Below are 22,165 nucleotides of genomic sequence, written 5' to 3'. Positions count from 1 at the left end.
ACCTGTTCCCACCCGCCCTGACCATCCTGCTTCCTAGGATGAAGAGGGCGCTGTGGTGATGCTGAAGCGGCATTTGAGGCAGCAGCGCGCAGTGGAGGAGTATGGGAGGAACATCAAGCAGCTGGCTGGACGGGCCCAGACCCTGCTGTCTGCAGGTCACCCTGAGGGGTGCGTGCACCAATGGGGGCAACTTGGCCAGGTCACGGCCTTCAGGCTGGGGGCTCCTTCAACCAGTGTCCCTTTGGGTCCAAGTGGGAAAAGAGGAAGTTTTTCTGGAAAACATGGGTTTGAGAAAACTGCTTTCTGGACTGCTGATGATTATGCCTGGTTTTATGTGAGTAACTTCAAACAGAGCTAACTCAGGCCTTGTTTGCCAGGAGACCAGTCAGAGCCAGAAGAGCAAATTTCCCTCTTGGTAAAACAAGGGCTCCACTCCTTTGAAGAGGTAGAATATGCTAAGAGACTGAAGACTCGTTTTGTTTCTCCTTTCATGGTCCAGAAGGCACTTCAGGATCTACAGTGTCTCAGCAAAGTCACTATGTAGGGGTGAAGGAGGAACACCCATCCCAACCTGAACTGCTCAGGTGTATGGGTTCTTCCCAGATCCAAGTCCACTGAGCCACATGCTTCAGGCTGCCCCAAGTGTGGGCCTGTCCTCAACTGCCTTTAAGGCATCCATAGCTGCAGGTCCTTGGCCCTGAGGGCTGCACCCCTGCTCTACACATCCCCCCCAGAGCTAAGCAGGGCACACTGTTCCATCAGCCTCCTTGGGAAAATAATACAGAAGGTCCCCACTTTGTCTGAGCTTCCCAGAGTAATACACCCCTGAGATATCACAGGGTGAATCCTTCTCTCCCCAGCTCTTCCCCAGAAAAGTCACCACTGTTTCTTCCATCCCTGCCACGGGGTTGTGGGGAGGGAGCTTGACTTCTCTGAGCTGCTTGCTCTGGGTTCTCTGTTGCTATCTCTGAAAACTTATTTTGAACTCCAGGGAACAGATCATCAGACTTCAGGGTCAGGTGGACAAGCAGTATGCAGGGCTGAAAGACATGGCAGAGGAACGCAAGCGCAAGCTGGAGAACATGTACCACCTGTTCCAGCTGAAGAGGGAAGCCGATGACTTGGAGCAGTGGATTGCAGAAAAGGAGTTGGTGGCCTCCTCCCCAGAAATGGGGCAAGACTTTGACCATGTAACGGTGAGTACTCACAGTGTCCACCATCTTTGTCTTGCTCTGATACAACAGAGTCATCCAGACACACAGGCCCTGGCTGCCTGCACAGAGGGGCAGACACATGGGCATGAGCTTAGGCCACCTGGGGAAGGTGTGAGCACTCCCAGCTTCAGATACCGGAGGGGCTTTCAGCAAAAGTCCGCAGCTAGTGTGATGACACTGCCCTACCCCTGAGCCCCAATAACTACATTTCTGTCTACCCCACATCCAGCTGCTCCGGGATAAGTTCCGGGACTTCGCCCGGGAGACTGGGGCAATTGGGCAGGAGCGGGTGGACAACGTGAATGCCATCATTGAGCGGCTCATCGACGCGGGCCACGGCGAGGCGGCCACCATTGCCGAGTGGAAGGACGGGCTGAACGAGATGTGGGCCGACCTGCTGGAGCTCATTGACACGCGCATGCAGCTGCTGGCTGCCTCCTACGACCTGCACCGCTACTTCTACACGGGCGCTGAGATCCTGGGTCTCATCGACGAGAAGCATCGCGAGCTGCCTGAGGATGTGGGGCTGGATGCCAGCACTGCTGAGTCCTTCCACCGGGTGCACACCGCCTTCGAGCGGGAGCTCCACCTGCTGGGCGTGCAGGTACCGCCTGTCCTGTCCCTTCTGCCCACTCACTTCCCCATGAGCAACTTCCCAGGGGGCCCAGGGGTGTCAGGGTCTCTCCTGGCTTCCAGAGGGGGATAGCCCTAGGTTGGGGTCCAAGTGATGTCACCTCCTTAGAGAGGCTACAGGGCAGGGCAGGAAGGCAGGGAGCAGTATCTTTCAGACATTCTAAAGTAGTTCTTTAAATTGAATTCTTACAAAAAATCTGATGTATAAAATACCTTAAAATGCAGTTTCTCTGGTGTGCAACAGCATTATTAGTGAGCATGTATATAGTGCTTTTCTAAGCAATATGTGCAGTCACTGAGCCTTTATGGCCACTTTCCGAAATAGTGCTAGTATTATCTGCATTTTATAATGAAAAAAGCAAGGCACAGAGGTAATAAATGAGTTGTCTGGGGAAATGCAGATAAGTGGAGCCAGGGTCAGATGCTGATATTTTGAATCTAGACTCCGTGCCCTGAGTCACCAGGCCCCCTCCACTCATCACTGGGTGCCCCCTGATGAGCCGCTGTAGGGTTCCACAGAGCACAACATGGCAGTGAGGGCAAGGGCAAGAGTAAGGAGCTACTGGGGGCTCCTGGGCTTTCAGTGGAGAAGAGAGAGATGGCAGGCTCTGCCATCCTGCACTGACCCAGAGGGGCTCAGGGTTGGAACACCAAGGTAGGTCCTAGGTTCACGTGGAAGGGGGACTCCTAACGATTTGTCTTCCAACTGGAGGTAGGCCTGGCGTGTGGTTCTTGTGCCCTGGAAGTCCGAGTCCCTGAGGCTGGTATTCCCCCCCACCTCATTGCCGAGGTCTCAGGGATGAGACTGCAGCACCATGGGCCTGGCCTCAGACTGGCCTGAACAGCTGTTTCCTTGGAGAGGGCATGCAGAGTGGGTAGAATGGGGACTGAGGAGCCTGCTTCCAAATCCAGGCACACCCCTCTACAAGCAGAGTGACCTTGAGCCAGTCTCTTAAGCTTCCTGTGCCTCAGTTTCCTCATCTTAAAAACAGGTAACAGCACTTTAAGTGAATGTAGAGAGTTATAAAAACATGAAGTGTTTAGAACAATGCTTAGTACATACTCTATTACCACACTTACAAAGAAATCAAAGGGCAAAGTGCCCAGCTCAGTCCCACATCTTCCTCAAAGCCCAGGGGATGCCAAAGCAAGGTGCTTTCTTCTCCAGCACCCTTGGAGGAGACTGGGTCCTGCAGTGCCCTGCGGAGGGAGGCAAGAACAAGACAGCAGCCGTCGGCCTTCCCAGGCTGAGACACATCTGTCTGGGGAATGACATCCAGTTTCTCCCGACCACAGGTACAGCAGTTCCAGGACGTGGCCACCCGCCTGCAGACAGCGTACGCAGGGGAGAAGGCAGACGCCATCCAGAACAAGGAGCAGGAGGTGTCTGCGGCCTGGCAGGCGCTGCTTGACGCCTGTGCTGGGCGCCGCACCCAGCTGGTAGACACAGCAGACAAATTCCGCTTCTTCAGCATGGTCCGCGACCTCCTCTCCTGGATGGAGAGCATCATCCGGCAGATCGAGACCCAGGAGAGACCCAGGTGAGGGGACACCCCAGAGGCTGGATGACCAGGACACGCACTGGGGCTCCTCCCTGGAGGAACCATGTGGGCTGTGGGTACACAGAACCTGAGACCTGAGAATACAGAAGTGCTGAGAGTGGCAAGAAAGATATTGCCATCAGGGCCTGGAGAGGGGGCGGGTTCCACGGCCAGCCATGAAAATAAGCAGCTCCCACATCCAGAGCTGAGCAAGTCTGAGACTGTTCATCCTCCCCCAGGCACTGGCATGTGAGGCGGGCAGGTAGGGGGTGCAGAGGAGGGCGCTCATTGTCCATGAGGGATAGGGGCAGAGAACACTCTGCATTTTGTGTCATGTTCACAAATTACTGCTGGACCATAACTGTCCATCTGCCCCCAAGGGGCAGGTGGCCAGGCCTTTATATTTAACATCATTATTGAGATGTAATTCACACACCATACGTAGCAACCATTCAAAGTGGTTCATATATTCACTGTCGTACAATCCCGCTACAAAGTTTAGGTTTTTGTCACACCAGGAAGAAACCCTGTGCCCCTTAATTAGTGATCCCTCCTGTTCCCCCCCCCCACCTCCCAGCACCTGGCATCCACTAATGTGCTTTCAGTCTCTAAATTTGCCTAATCTGGACTTTCCCTGTAAACAGAATCAGGCTGCTTTCGTTTAGCACAGTCTTGTCAGGTTCCGTGCATGCTGTAGCGTGTGTCGGTACTTCATTCCTTTTTATGACCAGATAACATTCCCAGACCGATTTGGGTGCCCCTGCCCCCCCCCAACCTGGCCCCCGACCGGGAAGAGGCTAGGACGCCTGTGTTCCTGCTGGGACCGGGCTGGCAGAGGCTTCCCTGGCTGGCCAGAGAGGGGCAAGTGGGTCCAGACTCACCGGCAGGCGGGAGGTAGCCCCCCTGGCTGGTGCTTAGCATCAGGCCAGAGTGACCCAGTATTTCCTTCCCGAACCCCTCCCGCACCTTGCCCTTGGCCGCACAGGGATGTCTCCTCAGTGGAACTGCTCATGAAGTATCACCAGGGCATCAGGGCAGAGATTGAGACCCGGAGCAAGAATTTCAGCGCCTGCCTGGAGCTGGGCGAGTCCTTGCTGCAGCGGCAACACCAGGCCTCGGAGGAGGTAAGGAAGGCTGATCGAGAGCCCCTCGTGTCCTTTCCTCACTTCCTGGGAGGGACTTGGGCTGTGGCTTCTCCAAGGAGGTTCATCTTTCTTTCACTCATGGAGCCCTGGACTATGTGCACACCCAGGGATTAGAGCCCCCAAGCCCACTCCAGGAGTTGCTGCTGAGTGGAGAGAACAGCCTCATACCCCACCCAGTGCCCAGGTGTGCGGCCTTTGGAATTGGTGGTGCCTGTGTCCTAGGTGAGGCACATGAACCCCAGAGAGAGTCAATGAATTACCCAAGGCCGCACAGCTGGCCAGTGTCAGGGCCATTAAGATAGGTGTGTGTGACCAAGCCTCACAGCTTTTGCAGGACCCACCTGTGCCTGCCTCAGATGGTGGAAGGGCTACAAAGCCTGTGCTGTTCTCCCTTCCTCCCACAGATCAGTGAGAAACTGCGGCAGGTGGTATCCAGGAGGAAGGAGATGAACGAGAAGTGGGAGGCCCGTTGGGAGCGGCTCCGCATGTGTGAGTGTGGCCTGGGAGTTAGGGAGCCCGGGGGCCAGTGTAGGAGGGGTAACACCATACCACTCTCTCAGGAAAAGCCCCCCACTGTACCATTCATCAGCTCCATTCTAGGGCCGAGGGCCACAGTGTCCCCACAGAAGACCTGAGTGGACACACCACAGGAAGCCCACCTGTAGCCAGAGTATCCCGTTCCCTGTCTGTCCGCTGCCCCACCTGCCCCCACCTCACGCCAGGCTGGTGTCCCGCTAGAGCTGCTGCCTGGAGAGGGTCCAGGGTGTAGTGCCAGTGCGTCCCGGAGGTTTGAGCTGACTATCCGGGCACAGAAGGAACTCTGTCCTCCACAGCAGGAGACAGGGGAGAGGTAGAGAAAATGCCCCCACTCAGGAGCCCAGAACCCAGGAGGACTGGACCAGCCCAATGACTACTAGTGCCCAATTATGTGAGATATCAGGGCTGAGAGGAAGCATTCAAGGCAGAAGATTGCTCAAAGGGAGACATCTACTTACGTTTGGTTTTTAAAATAGATGGAGATGAGGATGGGGTGCAGAGTGGGGATGGAGTGGCTCAGGCAGCAAGCTGTTCCCTGGCTCAGGGATGCTGTGCTCGTCTCTGGCCTCTGACCACTAGCCCTGTGTGTGTCTAAGGAGTGGTCTCCAAGGCCCAGCACCTTGGCGGCAGCAGACCCCTGGGTGTTAAAAGGTCTCTGGTGTGAGTGTGTGGCTTGTTCTCCGTGGCAGTGCTGGAAGTGTGCCAGTTTTCAAGGGATGCCTCTGTGGCCGAAGCGTGGCTGATCGCCCAGGAGCCCTACCTGGCCAGCCGGGACTTTGGACACACAGTGGACAGTGTGGAGAAGCTCATCAAGAGGCATGAAGCTTTTGAGAAATCCACAGCCAGCTGGGCAGACCGCTTTGCTGCCCTGGAGAAGCCTACCACGGTGAGCCTGAGGCCCTGGTGGGAGAGAGCTATGCCTTGTGTCAAGAGCTCCTTAGTCAGTGTAATGACCTTGGCAGGGGTGAGAGTGCGGAGGGCATAGGTGCGGGCCCTGACCTTGGAAAAAATAACATCAGGGGATAACTCCAAAGGCAACGCTGGGGTATGTGCGAGTTATTTTTAGGGAACGGTGGTCCAAGAGTAGGCTCTGTTTTGTGCTGCTCTGACCTCAGCCTTTTTCTTCCCCAGCTGGAGCTAAAAGAACGCCAGACCCCTGAGGGACCTGCAGAAGAGACTGGGTGAGTAGGGGTGGAGAGGGCTGGCTAAGGCAAGGAGGGAGTAGGAAGGAAAAGGAGGGTGCATTTAATCAGAAACATCCCCCCTGACGTTTTAACAATATGCACTTGACCTGGAGAAGGTCTAGGTCACACTGGACCCTCATCCATTGGAGAAATCCAGGATCGGGAGCTGGAAAACCACAAGGAGCTCGTTTCCCCCAAATCACAGTGGCCTAAAGCCCCCATGTCAGAAGAAGGGGTGTGGAGAGCAGTGGCAGTTGTGGAACTGTCTCCCCACTCTGGGAAACACCTGGACATGTGCCCCACAGGCTGTTCGGCCTGGAACCATGTCTGTTTCTGAAATACCTGTCTCACTTTTCAGTCAAGGCAGGTTTGGCGGCTCCTGGCCTAGCACCTACCAGGTTCCAGGAGGCCTGGACTGGGAGACACTTGGCACGTGTTCTGTGGGTGAGGGATGGAAGCCAGGCCTTGAAAGTGGGTGCTGGCTTCAGGAAGGTGTGTGTTTTTAAAGAGGAACTGTGTCTTCCGTAGGCCTCAAGAGGAGGAAGGCGAGACAGCAGGGGAAGCCCCCCGACCCCATCGTGCAGCCACCGAGAGAACATCCCCGGTCAGTTTCCTGTCCCATTTGTCTAGTTCCTGGGAGTCGTTGCTGCCAGAACCCGCTCATCCCTACTAGGCTCAGCCAGGGCCGAAGGCAAGGCCGGGCACTCGCTGCCCCAACCCCAGGCTCCTCCTTCAGATCCGGCTTCCATTTTTTACTCAGGTTTTCTTAATTCCTAGAATAACTTCCCTCTTCCCTTCAACCCAGAAGAAACTAACATGCCAGTCCACTGGCATGACTCTATTAGCTTGTTTTATCTAGTCTAATAAATTTTATTGTATAAATATATCACCATCTACATGAGGGGAAGCAGTTTACACAGAAGTGATTCATTTTTATACACCATACTCTCCCCTTTTCCCCTCAATCGCCATCCTTAACAAACTCCCGTCTCCCCTGCCACCACCTCCACACACACCTGTGCCATTACACCACGCGTATACACACAGTAGTACAAATACACCACCTGGCCTTGCCTGCCCCAGCCACAGCTGGTGCAGTGAAGTGAGGATACCTGCCCTTCTGGCAGATCCCACCCTCCACAGGACAGCCTTCCCCCACCATCATGGGCACCTCCCTGGCTGATGCCTGTGGGTCAGTGTTTTGAATAAGCAGCTGGTTCTCAGGCAAGAACAGGCTTGAAGGAACCTGCAGGAGTGAGGGAGAGCTTCAAAGCTCCCAGGTGTCAGGGCCAGACACCCATCTTGTAGCAAAGGAAGAATGTCAGAGTCCTGGGTGAAGGGAGGGCGTGGGAGGGAAGGACCCAAGTGGCCAGCAGCCCGGGGCATAAGACTTCAGGACCTTGCCTGGGATAGGTCCCTTAGCTCAAAGGACCCAGGGGATCTGTGCAAGGAGCCTGGGTCCTGGGGCTGAAAAGAAAGCAAGAATTCAGCATGTGCCTTGCATGGCTTCACTGTGTGTATCCCACCTCCCCAGGTGTCCAGGTAAGCTTGTTCAACTGTTGAGGGATTAGGGAAACTGACATTATAGGTGGAAATTTCTGGTAACCCAGCCACCCCAGAGAAATAAACATATAGTAAGCATTTCCTATTCAGTGAGAATCCCTGTCATGTCCAGATTTCACTTCCCGCAAGTCACACTGACACACACACACACGCACATACACGCACACACACGTTCACACCCAACTCCCTCAATGGCCACGATTTCGCTGAGCTGCACCAGCTCTTCATGTCCAGCAGAGGGCGCGCCTGGACCCACCGGAGAGTCTCCCAGATGTTCCCTCTGAGGCACCCATTGTCACACGTGGGGGCCTCTGGTGGACTTCATCCCAGCCCCTGTTCCCAGCGACAGCCCCCTTTGGAAGGAGCGAGAACTCGGGACTGGCACGAACTCCAGACATGGGCTGGACCGTCCCTGCCTCCTGCTCCCGCCTGCGCTTCGGCTGTTTCCCTGTGTCTGTGTGCAGTGGTGTCCTGGGTCTGCGTGCTCCTTGGGGCCCCTGAGCAACTCCATCCCTTGTCTGTGTCCTGTGTGTCTGTGCAAATGTAATCAACCTGTGCATCAGAGCCGCCTCCATCCAATACCTGAATGTCACCAGGTTGAAGGCTGGGGGTGGGAGGGCAGTGACACCTGCCTGGACCTGAGCATCTCTCAAGTGAACCCGCATTTGAGACTTCCTAGAGAGGCAGCCACTCCACCAGATGGGAAAACTGGCCTGTGCCCGACACCAGGAAGAAACCAGATGGCGAATCAAATGAACACCAGGCCCGAGGCCTCGTGGAGAGAGATTTCCTGCTGTTGCTCCTTTCTGAGCCCTTTGTTGAGTTTTCATGAGCATCCACGAATCTCTGAGAGGGTGTGATGCTCAATTGGGCTTCAACATGAGAAGAGAAGCGTGGGTCCCACGCAGGCTGGGAAACCTTTACAGAAACCGCAGGCCTCTCCCAGGAAGGGCCAGCCTCCACTATGCCTTGTCTCTGCGAGAGGCCCAGGGCGCGGCGGCTCTCCTGCTGTCCCACGTGTGTGGTCTGGTGTCAGTGCTCTTAGAATAGAGCGCGTGGTGGTGGCTTCCTGTGAAACCCCTCACTAGTGCATGCCGGCTTCCTGCTCGGGGGGACGGATGGGAGCGGATGGGGCACCTGAACCCCTGTCTGGACCTCTGCACACCGCAAAGTAGCCATCTGCCCCCACACCGTGTCATGCACATGTGTGCACACAGGCTTGGCGTGCCGCTCCACGCTTCAGTCTCCAAGCACGTCTCTGTGTGGTTCCATTGCTTCCCTCACCCATGATCTTTGCACACCAGAGCATATTCTGGCAAAGCCCCATCCTACATACAGGTAAGTATATAAAGGCATGTGAGGTCAAGCAGAAGAACCAAGGATGGCTCCTGGGGAGTGGAAGTCAGGATGTTGGGTTCTCATCCTTAGTTTTGCTGGAACTTTCCTGCACGATTTTAGACAAACCATCAAATCCTCCTGGTTCTTTTCATCCTTATAAAGCTCTCTGTAGGACTGCAGAAAGTCTAGAACATTCCTGTATGTCAGCAATGCACCTAAATAAAGGGGAGGACTGGGAGAGGCAGTTTCCCCAACTTCCCTCTAGTCTATTCTTAGTCCTAAGAAACTGGTCCATTTGTTCGGTGTTTACCTTTGTCCCTGTTTGGGACAGGGAGGCAGGGACCTCAGCTCCTGCCAAAGTCGGTGCCTTGAAGGTGGGCTTTGGGTGTCGGAGGGTGGGGGCGCTGGCATCATGCAGAGCCATTTCCCTTCCTCAGGCCTGGGGTACACTCTCCCCAACACCTTCCTCCTCATATGTCTCCCCCTCATCCTGCGTGTGGTTCTGGGAAGGACTTGGGGGTCATGGTAGATGTCAAGCTCTGGGTACCTCAAAATCCCTAGTCAGCATCTGTAGTGATATGTTGGTTATTGAGATGTTGAACTTGATTTTGCAAAGAAGTGGTATTGAACAGGGTCCGAGTCCCTTCAGGCTTAAGGCCCCCCAGCCAGCTACCCCGGGACATCTTCCCCCACACCATATCTTTTTCCACTGTGTGGCTTTGGGATGGCAAGTGGAGCCTGCCATAGAAATTCTCCCAATAGGTCTGCTGTGAGGACTTGAGGGACATTGCTGAAAGGGATTGGTGCTCCCAGCAGCTGTGACAAAAAAAAGTCTGTCATCAGGGCTCGCAGCTTGGGGCAACCATGTCCTTCCTGTCTTTTCACAAACCTCAAAACTGGTGTAAGGGGGGCCCTGGGACACGAGGCCACTCCAGAAAGCAGCTGCCTGGGTGCCAGTCACGCCCCTTCACCATGTGGGCCTTTTACCCAAGGCAGCTCACAGACGTAACAGCTACGTGTGACCTTGCAAGATTGTCCGCGGCTGGCTTCCCAGGAGGGGAGGACTGGGCATCTCATTAGGGCCGAATGTGGGGAGTTGAGACTGCCATGTACGCCGAGTCTCACTTCCAGAGTCTTAGAGATTGATGTGGCTTCAGGGAAATAGCCAGCACTTGCGAATGTGAGGTTCAGAGCCTCAGGGGCTGAGCGGGCACTGGGCCCTTGGCTGGCACACCTTACAGCCATGCCTGGCTGCCTCCAGCTGTTATCCGCCCCCTTGGCAATCTGGGCAAACCCCCTCCCCCTCCCCCAGCAGCAGGGACCCCGGTGGGGAGATTGAATCAACCAGCAGCAGCCCAGCTCTGACGTCTTTGGATGTGGGTGTGGAGGCAGCAGCTGTGTTTCTTCTTGCCACGGCCAGCTCCCTCCCCTCCCCGGGAAGCTGAGCTCAACTGCAATTTCAGTCACTTTGCAGTGAAGGCAAACTGTGTTTGTGGGTAATGAGCAGACCCAGCCTGGAAAGAAAGTCAGCTTTCCCCTAGACAGGGGGTGTGCCCCTGTCTCCCCAGGATGCCTGCGTCGGCCTGGCAGGGGCGCGTCTGCCTGCAGTCTGGTACTGCACCCTGGTACACCCCCAGAGAAACCCACTCTAGGCTCTTCCTGGACATGTGTCCACTGCAGGGTGTGCCGGCTCCTCTCTTTGTTCTCCCGTGATCTGCTGGCCCCACTCATCCCAGGCATTTCCTAAGTTCTTTCTCCCAAGCTGTGCTTCAGAGCAGCCCCCAAACTGGCAGGCGTCTTGACAAGACTCGTTTACACTATTGGCCTTTGAAGCTGATGACTTGACCACTGGGCAGCGGGCCTGGAAGGGGAGTTGGTGTCTCTTAACTCTTTTCAGTCTTTCTAACGCTGAGTGTCTGCCTTGGGGGCCCTGAGGAATCAGCAGCCACCAGCCGCTTCAGGCAGGGACCCGAGGCGACCGCCGTGTTGGTGGGAATCATGAAGACCGCTCCGGAGGAAGTCTCGTCCCCATCTCGCCCGTGATGGCTGTGGAACAGGTCTCCCCCTTCCCGTCCCCAGGGACCCACACGCCACCCCCCCTTGCTCCCCTCTCACTCTCCCCACTTGGGGGCCTGCTGTTCTGAGTCCCTTCAGTTGAATCCCCAATTGTTGGCTCAGACAGCTGGCTCCTGGGGCACAGTGTCCAGCCCCTCTGCTCCCCACCCCCACTTGTCATGAGAGCCCCTCACCACTGCCCTCACCAACCTGGGGCCCCTCACCAGCGGCCTCTTGGCTCAATTCCTCACGCTGCTTTCCTGTTCAGCCACAACTCCTTTCTCTGACAGGCGCTTGTCTAGGCTCACCCTGAATTGCCATCTCTTTGTGTCTTGCTGTCAACAAACCATCTCCTTTTTTGTCTTGTAAACAGCTGTTTTCTGAGCAGGCTTCCCAGTTTGCCCACAACCTTTTTACGGTCCAACCCTCACCCCCAGAACAGAGCCCAGCAGCAGACACGGGGCGGGTAAGAGTGGCTGGTCTCTAGGGGTCTAGTGACAGGTCTCCTCTGGCCTCCTCCAGGGCGGCTCTGACGTGGTCCCACTGCCTCAGCCAGTCTTATGTTGGTCAGCCCATCTCTTACAGCAGGATCCCCACCACAAAGGTGTTTCCTGGGGAGCAATAGTTCTCCCGCCCTGGCTGCGGGATTTACTAGGAGCACAGCATGTGGAACCAAACAGACGTGCAGCTTCAGTTTTCACTCACTTGACGAGGGCTGTGTGCAGGTCACTCATTCACCCCCACCCCAGCTTCCTTCACCTGTAAAACAGGGGTCCTGAAAATGCCTGCCACAGAGAGGGTGCGAACCGGAAGAGAGTGAAGGTGGAGGTAGAACATCTGGCAGCTTGTCGGTGATTATTTGTCTTCATGTTTCCCTTTTTCTCCAGCCCTCATTCCAGTCCTTCATCCCCTAAAAGAAACATTGCCATAGGGGTTCTCACACCAGTTCCTGGGCCCCCTCTGGGACTCCTACACACCTGGGCTCAGGCCTTGCTGGCTGTTTTGTGTCCCTTGCTCTCTGGGGTGTACCCTCACACCTGAGTGCTCACTCACCAGCTCTGCCTCTACAGAAAGTCCCCTCGCCTGTGTTTCCTTCTTTGTTGATGTATCTAAACTCATCTAGCATCTTCTAGCACCTCAAAAAGACACTCTGTGGTCTCACACCAGGTTACTTTCCTCCTGGGAGCTGGAGAGTTGATGATCTGTGTGCCACCCCCCACACCACCTGCTGGCTCACCTTCAGCCCCTTCCATTTCCAGAAGAAATGCACGTGTCTGTCCCTCTCCAGGAATTCTTGAATCTCCTTTGTAGAGGAGCTGCTCCATCCTCTACTTGCTTGCCCTTCCTACCCAGGCCAGATCTCCTGCAAGGTAGCACCCTAGAACATCAAGCTTTCAAGACTCGGCTTGACCTTGCAAGACTCTGCAGACGGTGAGGTGGCCATCCTTTGCCGGGAGCGAGGCTCTCCCTGCTGGTACCCTGCCCCCTGCCCTGACATCACTATCCCAACAGGCACTTAACACATTCTCCTCTCAGTGCCCCTGCCTCTGACCCTCAAACCAGAGAATCTGGCTCCATGCAGCCCCTCCCCTTATTCCAGGCCCATCCCCTGGACCCTCCCTCCTCAAACTGTCACTCCCACCTATGGTCTAGACGGCCCAGCCACCCCTGCCTGACACCAGAATTCCTTCTAAGCTGTTGTACCCTCCTCTTTCATAGTGTCCCTTGGCTCCTTTGGGGGGTGTCTCTGGGCTAGGAACCTTTCGGGTGCAGATGTGCACCCTCTGCACAGGGTGTTACCAATCGAGGAGGCCACTGGTCAAACCCAGCTCTCCCCAGCTTGCCCTTGCCTCTGTCTGATTGGCCTGAGGGCTGAAGTGTCAGGCCTGCTGCCTGAAAGCATAGAGGATAGAAAGAGTCTCGGGTCATCTCTTCTATCCAGGATCTTTAGCAGAAACTGTCCGCCTCTACAGCCACACAGGCAGCCAACTCTGGAGTCTGGCTCCTCCGCCAGCCCCTCCTAATGCTCTGCTATGCTCAGCCCCTCTGCCATTTGGGCAAAGCAGCTTCTCCGTAGCAGAGCTTTGCTTGGTTCTAGGGGTAGCGTAACTACCTTTCCCAGCTCTCTCAGAAATCAGTGCAAAGCATGTACCCCTGGGCCCCATGTGGGCATAAGGGTCATCCACGCAGCTGGTCAGCTAGGAAGTCCTTGATGGTCTGGCTTAGAAAGAGGCAGGGACTAATTCACTGCAATCACAGGCCTCAGCCCACTCCATCAATAGGTTTGGAGCCCTGGACCCAAGCATCCCAGGTCACGGGTACACCTCTGCCCAGTTTCTTGGCTCCCTCTGCTCCTTCCCTGCCCGTGTTGTGTGCCCACTGTCCTGCCACCACTACTGTCAGCTCTGAAATGCATTGTGTGGACAGGGAAGCAGACGCCATGGCCTGCTTCAGTGCTGCCACCATCTCGTGATCCCATATGGTCAGTGAGTTTTCTGGAATTCAGTGTTCCTATCAGTTTTCTAGGGGGTGAACTGCCTAGCCCAGGCCTTTTTCTAGCTCCAGAATTCTGAAATCTTTCTTGCATCAGCCTCTGCCCTCTTTAACACCCATGATCCCCTAACAAAGACCCCATCTACCTGCATCATCCCCTTGGCGCGACTGGACATTAAGACCACAGACTAATTCCTTGCCTTTTATGAATTACACGTTAAACTGACCTCTGTGCACTCTTGGAGCTGAGGCTCTGCTCAGGGTGTGGCCAACCGAGGAGGCCCCTGGCAAAACCCAGCTCTCCCTTCCCTCTGTGCATTTCACTGTGGACACCAGTGCCCCAGGGTAAGTTTTAAATGTTTTTGCTTTGGAAAAGGGGTTAGATATTGATAGATCTCTCTTTTTTTTTTTTTTTTAAAGATTTATTTTTATTTATTTTTTTTTATTTTATTTATACAAGCACTGGGTACAGTCAGAAGCGTGGGAGGGCGAGAGAATTCACCAGAGCCAGAGCGGGGAGCAGAGCAGGCAGAAGGACCGAAGCACACTGCTGAGGGGAGCAGCGGGCGGCAGGAGAGGTCTGCGCGCCATGTGGGACCCTCCTCCGGGGCCAGGGAGCAGCCGGGGATAGAACCGGCGCTGCAGAGGCTGCGGGCAGCTTCGCAACCCAGCGCTCAACCGCTGCGCCACCGGGGAGGCCCGATAGATCTCTCTTATAGTCTTCCTTGGAGTCTTATTTTTGCAAAGTAATGAGCTCTTCATAAAAATCCAATTGTAAATTATCAGAACCTTCCCCTTAGCAACAATAGGCTGTTGCCCCAGTCCTGTCTGGTGACCTCTGCCTTCACCTGAGACTCCTCCCTCTCTGCTTCCCCTTCAGTATTTCTGGTGAGTCCTCAAGTCCCTGAAGGACTTAACCCTCCAAATAACTACCCCATTCCTGCCTGAAGCCTCTGAGTGCTCCAGCTGAAATGGCTGAAGGCGGGTAAAGATTTGCCTGCTGGTGTCTCCATCATAAGCATCCCTTTCTCCAGGCACAACAGGGGTTTTGAGATTGCCGCACTAGCCACATAGGGCAGTGACTGCTGCCAACACCTGAAGAGGGGGGATGGGTGGGGAGGGGTGAAGGGTCATGAGAACCAACATTTATAGGCTCAACACCTGGGCTTTGAACCCTGGTGCAGGTGTGTGCATAGCTCCAGAGTCATTTGGGCAGGAGCAGACCCTCAGAAGGCTACTGTCCCTGGTGGGAGAACAGCACAGGGTTGAGGGAAGGGGCTGTTTCTGTGAGCAGAGACCCTATCTGGTATCTGTCCACATGGCCTTCTAGAAATTCCTTATTCTACCCCCATCCTCACATTATTCCCCTCTTCCCCAGAGCTGGCCATCCTCCCTTAGGAGCTGAGAGGAAGAAAGGATTGGTCCCCAAAGCTCCTACCGCACCTCCTGCTGCACTCCACCTTCATCCCATCTCCATCTTTCTCATCTGTGCCCCATCCCCTGGCCCAGGGAGGGAGAGAAGTCCCAGCCCTGAGCCTGGGTAGCAGCCCAGGAATCAAAAGAAACATGTGATTAAGTTGGGAAGTAATCCTGGCAAAATCCATCTTTATTTTCAGAGGACAGTTCCAGAAGCAAGGACAATGGAAGTGAAAGCATAGGAAGAAAATGTGGACACACAGGACAGTTCTCTAACAAATGTAGAGGCTGGGTGAGAGGGCACACGTCTTATGAGGGTCTGGTGGGCTTCCCTCCCTGTAGCTGCATCTTCCCCGAGGCCCCTGAGCAGGGCTGGGGAGGGCTCTGACCCATCACAGGAGGAACAGCATAGACAGTGCCTCACCCCCTGAACCCCCTCCTGCCCCCGAGGAAGAGTAGCTTTGGGTTTGAGGCTAGAGCTAGAGAGGTGGGAGATACGAAGAGGCTTCATTTTCTGCATTTATAATCCACCCCCAACCTCTATACTCAAGTCAGGAGTTGACCTGATTGGTTGGTCCACTGAAGGCCCCCAAACCCAGGCTCCAAGCCCCCTCCCTACCACTCCTGTCCTTCCTCCCTGCTAGAGGATATCCAGGCAGGCTTTGGGGTATCTAGATCTTTGTGGCCATTGCTGGTTTATTGCAGACAATCGGACACAGATTCTGCAAGATGCATAAAAATGAGTATGGTCCAAGCCCAAATCTCAGGAAAAGGTGCCAGCACTAGAGATGTGCTGCATGTACTTTGTCACCATCGATACCTGTTAGCTGTGTGACCACCGGTGAATCATTTAACCTCTCTGTGTGTCTGGTTTCTCATAAAGGTGTTAGACTAGGGTAGTGATTTTCAAACTCCTCCAGCGCATTATCCTTTCTTTAAAGGGAATCTTACCAACCCTAACTTGCAACCTGGCTATTGAGCTGCCCTAATTTGATGGGCTACCTGCGTGACTGTTTTGCCTTTCAGCCTCGCTTCAGCCTCCCTTTCTGTTCTTTCGTGCACATTCTCCCATCCCTCATTTCTCACTTCTCTGCTTCGGGTTTGAGCCATCTTCTGAAGGACCCACACACAGGTCTGCTCTTTTCTGGATTTTCCCTGGCACTCATCTGGGACTTCATCTTCAGTCTTTGGGGGCAGGGAATAGGGAGCAGGAAAAGGAGCATTCTCTACCTGGGGAGGCTCTTGGGCCGGCGATGCCCTTGGTCTTTCAGGTGTGTCCAGACATGGCCTGCTTGGGGGCCCACTGGACTCTTTGCACCTGGTGCTGTGAGGTCAGGCCTTTGGGAGAGGGTTCTGGCTCAAGCTGGACAGTCTTCTGCCCTTAGAACTGAGACCCACCCATTCTTGCCCCACCTGGCTGCCTCTACCCCTACACCTGCCTGCCTCCTTTCGTGCTGCAGCCATACAAGGGCAGATCAGCAAGGTCTCTGCATAAGGAGGTGGCCCCCTGGGACATGGGGTTGCTTCCCCTTCTTGGGGGCACCTGACGTGTAGTGCTTGGCTCCACTGGCAGCCCTCACTGGTTCTGGGCCAGTTGCATCCCACCCTCCAGAGGGAAGTGCAGAGGGTAAGAGGCACCATTTTTCCTGGGCCACACTTCCCCCTGTGGGTGACCCTACACTGTTGCTGCACCTTCAAACAAATACCTCTGCAATGACTTCACTGCCAGCCAGAACAGGGCAGCCTGAGGGTGGGTCTAGGCCTTTTTAACTCCTGAGGTGATGGTAAGAGACAGCCAGAGCTCAGCGCCACTTCCCAGCTCCCGCAAATGCTTGCCAAGTGATGAGGGCAGAGCTGTGTCTTGCACCGTGGCCCAGAACAGTCTGGGTTCCCCTTTATAAGGTGGTAGAGAGACTTTGGACGTGATGCCTTTAGCTTTGTGGCTTTAGATACAATTGGAAGGTTAAAGAGGAGTTCCCACTCAACATCCCATCTTAGCCAAAACACTCTCCATGGAAAGCTGGCCAGAGCCCCCATATAACTTGGTCAGAGTTGGAGGGTCTGGCGGACATTGGCCGGGAACCAGGGCTCTGCCCGCAGCATGGAAAGCCCCCTGGGTGAGATCACTGAGGCCCCTTTAGCTCACTCTCAGAACCTCCTGTTGCTGCTAGGCTGGAGTGAGGGGGCAGGGATGGAGGCAGGGGGCATGGGCAATCCAGGGAAGCAAGCTGGGTGGGTCGAGTCAGCGTAGGCCAGGAGGTGCCAGCATAAAGGAACCGGCTGGGGGTGGTGTGGGGGGCTGCTGACGCCCCAGTTCTGCCCAGATTTGCCATCCCTGGATCTGAACTTCCAGCAACGTGTTCTCCATATACCCCCCAAGCAGGGGAAAGAAGAGAGGCAGTGGCCTCAGGACCTGCAGCCGCCACCCCCACCAGGGCCACATGAGGAAGGACGAGAGGAGAAAGCCGGCGGGGATGAGAGGCCCACCACAGAGCCCCTCTTTAAGGTCCTGGACACACCTCTGAGCGAGGGCGACGAGCCCACCACGCTGCCAGCCCAGCGGGACCACGGGCACAGCGTGCAGATGGAGGGCTACCTGGGCCGCAAGCACGACCTGGAGGGGCCCAACAAGAAGGCGTCCAACAGGTATGGGGGGTGGAGTGTCAGGGTCGGGGTGGGCAACATGGGCATGTACTGGGGGAGGGTCCCTCTGCTTTGGGCCTGAGTCTTCCTGGTTCCGTCTGGGACAGCCATGGACTTCTGGACAGCATGGGAAAAACCTGTCTTTAGTTCCTGAGTTCAAATCCTGTGACCTTGTACAAGTCACTTAGCTTAATCTCCACATTTGCAAAACAGGATGATAAGAATATGACGCCTCCTCAGTAGATGCCACACCTGGCACAGGCTGGGAACTCGGTGAGCCCTAGCAGTTCTCACTATCCTAGGGCTGAGTAACAGGAAGGTAGGTTTTGGCACTAACAACCTATCTTTGGCCAAATCCCATTTTTTAACCAACGTGGGCCTCAGTTTCCCCAGTTGTAAAGGAGGAGAGGAAAAGTGGAGTTGGCCTAGCTGCCTTCCAGGGGTTGCTCCCTACTGTCATTCGATGACTGTGACCCTGGGGGATTCATTCACAGGCTGTGTCCTCTCCTGCCAGACATGCCCAGGCTTGGTCTCTCCAGGGATGCTCCTGCCAGGAGTCTCCGGGGTGGCAGCCCAGAGTCCCAGCCCAGGGCAGCATCAAAAGGTTGAAGCCAGCTAGTCCTGGGGACCTCCAAAACCATTTCAAATTCCTGAAGCAGCTTTGGGGGCTCAACAGCCTTGAAGCGATTTGTTGCTTACATGAAGTCCACCAGGAAAGAGGAAACTAGCCTTTATCGAGCACCTACTATGTGCCAGCATTATGTTAGGATTAATAAAATCTCTGCAATCTCCCCTGAAGTATTGAGGTTTGCATTTTTCAGACTGGAAATGGAATCTCAGAGAGGTTAAGTCATTTGTTGGAGGTAAAGTTGTATTCCAACCCCCGGCTCCTCCTCAGGTACGGCCTTGCTTGGGCTACAGGGTGGTCAGGGTTAGGGGGAAAGTCCCAAGCTATGAAACGGTTATGCAGCCAGCTTTGTACAGGTCAAGTTCTCTCTGTGCCCTTCTAGTCCTTCCTCCCCATGTGCCCTGCTAGTTCTCCACCTCCCTGGCCTCCAAAGTGGAGAGGGAGAACAGAGAGCAGGGAGGAGGGGAAGAAGAAAAGCTTAGTGCTGGCCCTTGTTCATCACTGTGAGACCACAGCAAGTTGCCTGTCGGCCAGGGAACCAGCTCAGGTCAGCCCTCACGTTAAGCTCATGAGCTTGTCCTCACCAAACACTAGTTGAGATGAGCCTTGATTTGCAAAAATGTCTTTAAATAGTGCTAGTATCATATACTGAGCACATATCAACAAAACAAATAACCAAAACAAAGCCCTGCTCCAGTTACAGTGCTGCAGAGACCAGCAGACACTGATGGGTGCGGGGATACTTTGAAAAGCTTACACTTGGTTTTAGACTAAAATAATTATTTTAATCTAAAATTATTTAGTTTAAAAATAATTATTTTAGTCTAAATGTAATCTAAGTCTAATCTTTAAGTCTAATCCCCCAGGGTTACAGTCATCAGTTTAGACTAAATTATTTTTAGACTAAAATAATTCTATCTCAAGGTAAGATCAACATTAGAGGCAAAGATTAATGCACAAGAATGTTTATCAAATCACTCCACTGTAGATATTTTCTAGTATTATAAGACCCATTATAAAGGGATTATTTTTATATCGCTGTTTGGAATTATTTTCAAGAAATAATTTGAGAATATGGGAACATACTACTGATGGGAGCCAACTTAAAAGCAGGACCCAAAATTGAATACACAGTATAATCCAATTTTAGCAATATGTACATAGAAAACAAGTATCTGAACAGAAAAAAGACTAGAAATAAAATGTTAATAATAGTTAGCTTTTGGTGGTTGAATTATTACATGCAGACAAGTTTATTCCATTTTCTCAAATGGTAAAATGTGTTGCTATTTATCCAGGCACAGAGAGTGTAATTCAAAAAGGTAAAGATTTGCTTATAAAGGTGCTGGATCAAGCCCGGGTGACCTGCCTGTCTGCCTCTTTGCAGGTCCTGGAACAACTTGTACTGTGTGCTCAGAAACAGCCAGCTGACCTTCTACAAGGACGCCAAGAACCTGGCACTAGGGGTTCCCTACCATGGGGAGGAGCCCCTGGCCCTGAGACATGCCATCTGTGAGGTTGCTGCCAACTACAAGAAGAAGAAGCACGTGTTCAAGCTGAGGTGAGGCGCCTGCTGCCGCTGCCCTGGCACCATGCGTGACCAGACACAGGCCCACTGTCTGGGACCAACTCCAGGCCTGAGTTGCCCCATGGGGATTTTTCAATGAGGCCAATATTCCAAATCTGTACCTCTCTCTCATGTGTGCTACCTGAGAGGGCTGTGGTCAGGGGGAGGCATAGGGGGCTTTGGGGCTGGAGCAGCCCCCTGCCCAGGGACAAGGCTCCAGACCAGTCCCATGTCAGGAAACCCCTGTCCTCCTAGGCTGAGCAACGGCAGTGAGTGGCTCTTCCACGGCAAGGATGAGGTGAGTGCAGGGCCGCTTCGCCTGCCAACAAAGGGGCGGTTGGGGGAGACCCTAGCCACCGACCTCAGGTCCCCTCAGATTGGGCAGTCCTAGGGTGGGTGGGAGGCAGGACATGTGGGGCCCTGACCCTTCCGCCCTGCAGGAGGAGATGCTGTCGTGGCTGCAGGGCGTGAGCACCGCCATCAACGAGTCCCAGAGCATTCGCGTCAAGGCGCAGAGCCTGCCCCTGCCCTCCATCACGGGCCCGGATGCCAGCCTTGGCAAGAAAGATAAAGAGAAGAGATTCAGCTTCTTCCCCAAGAAGAAGTAGCCTCTAGTGGCGCCCCACGGGTGGGGCCTGGTGGTGGGTGCCACAGGGACAAATGCCGCCCATCCTGGAAGGGACCAGCCTGGTCCTCCTCCTGCCCACCTCCCAGGCTGCCCACTGCCTGCCGCCTGCCTGCTCTGTGTTGTCGGGTCGGGCCCTGGGGCCCACGCTGCACTGCAATAGCTGCCTTTGCCCGCCCGGGACCTGGCCCGACACCTGCCTCCGCGCCCTTCACCGCTGTGCAGCCCTGGCTCTCCCGCAGAGGGAGCTCGGAGCTCCAGGGACAGTGGCTCCCAGCGCCAGGACTGAGAATGGAAACGGTTCTCCTAGGTACATGGCCTCCCCCGGGGCTGAGGGCACGCCAACACCCCAAGTCTCAGAAAGCTGGAGAAGGTTTGTGAGGTTCCTCTAATGGCCACCCCCTGTGTATTGGGCTGGCCTCTCCCCTGGTTGCAGCTTGGGGAAGGGAAGAGATGTTGGAGGAGTCTGGCCCATCCTGAGGGGCATGAGGGGCCTTCAGGAGGCCCATAAAGCCCTTGCTCTGGGCAAGGCCTGCTTGGGACCCCTCAGGTACCCCTCTCCCCTGGGCTTCCTTAGAACAGGGACTCACCTCAGGGGCCACCACATCCCTCCCGCTGTCCTCTCACCTAAAAGGGGGAGGGCCCCCTCCAGGTCTGTGGGTTCTACTTGGCCGCCTGCCACCTCCACCAACCTTTACTACCACCATAGGTGGTAGGAGGACTCTTGAGCTCTCAAGCTGCTCCACTTTAAAAATTACAGTTAGAACTTATGGCTCAGGCCTGACTGAAGGAGGTAGGTAGGTCTCCACACTGCCCAAGGCTCTGCCTCTCCAATCTGGAATCCTCCCCCACTCCCCGTAGCTGCCAAACCAGCAATATCCACCTCACACCCAGGGCCTCTTAGGGAGATGATGCAGGTCCCCAGATACACCTGGAGTAGAGCATCCCGAAGCCAAATGGCCAGTGGTGCCCTGTCTGCAGCTGGTCCCATCTGAGGGCAGTGGCTAGACAGACAGCCAAGTCTGCGACCTGTCACCCTGAGGTGGCAAACATGGCTCACACCTGGGTCAGTGCTAGGGCCAGAGTCTTGAAGGCTGGACCCCTGATCAGCGTCTCTTGAAGTTCCTGGCCTTGGGTACCAGTCACCAAACATCCCCCAGCATCCCTAGCTCAACCAAAAGGGGCCGTGTCGCCTCCGACCCGAGGGAGACTTCCCTGTGCTGCTGGGAGGAGCCCACCAATCCACAGGTTTCCCCACTACTTCTGAAAGCAATACAACTCGAGCCCGGCGTCTTAACTGGGGTTAAGTTCAAAAGAGGGCTGAAGCGGGGGGCAGCAGGCGTTTCCCCTGGGGCCTGCAATTTGTTTCCATCACCTTCCCTACAGGAAGGAGCCTTCAACACACTAAGATAATTCCCTGGAAATGAATGAGGCTCAGGTAGGAATGGAGGGAGGGGGGCTGTGGGGGGAGAGTAAGGCATTCAGTGACTAGGTCTTCCCAGAAGCCCCTCACTCAGTACAGCCAACTTCAGCAGACAAGAATCACAGGGTGAAGTTCTCCTATGGAGCCTGACTTCCCCCCT

General features: G+C 54.8%; 1 protein-coding gene across 1 annotated transcript in view; it reads left to right on the top strand.

Annotated features, from left to right (window-relative positions):
* The window catches only part of SPTB (spectrin beta, erythrocytic), a gene marked incomplete at its 3' end in the record, with an annotated part of 70,255 nt that extends 49,690 nt beyond the window's left edge, over positions 1–20,565 (top strand). The window contains exons 23-35 of the mRNA XM_084239607.1: positions 38–168; positions 992–1,196; positions 1,444–1,818; positions 3,144–3,388; positions 4,374–4,512; positions 4,938–5,022; positions 5,760–5,956; positions 6,202–6,251; positions 6,783–6,858; positions 17,503–17,765; positions 19,778–19,951; positions 20,213–20,255; positions 20,398–20,565. Coding sequence (XP_084095733.1) covers positions 38–168; positions 992–1,196; positions 1,444–1,818; positions 3,144–3,388; positions 4,374–4,512; positions 4,938–5,022; positions 5,760–5,956; positions 6,202–6,251; positions 6,783–6,858; positions 17,503–17,765; positions 19,778–19,951; positions 20,213–20,255; positions 20,398–20,565 — 2,151 coding nt within the window. The remainder of the gene's footprint in view (positions 1–37; positions 169–991; positions 1,197–1,443; positions 1,819–3,143; positions 3,389–4,373; positions 4,513–4,937; positions 5,023–5,759; positions 5,957–6,201; positions 6,252–6,782; positions 6,859–17,502; positions 17,766–19,777; positions 19,952–20,212; positions 20,256–20,397) is intronic.
* Between the last annotated feature and the right edge of the window lie 1,600 nt (positions 20,566–22,165).

This window comes from Talpa europaea (genome assembly GCF_964194135.1).
Source record: "Talpa europaea genome assembly, chromosome: 8".
NCBI classification, from domain to species: Eukaryota; Metazoa; Chordata; class Mammalia; order Eulipotyphla; family Talpidae; genus Talpa; species Talpa europaea.
This window is presented reverse-complemented; position numbering and strand designations above follow the sequence as displayed.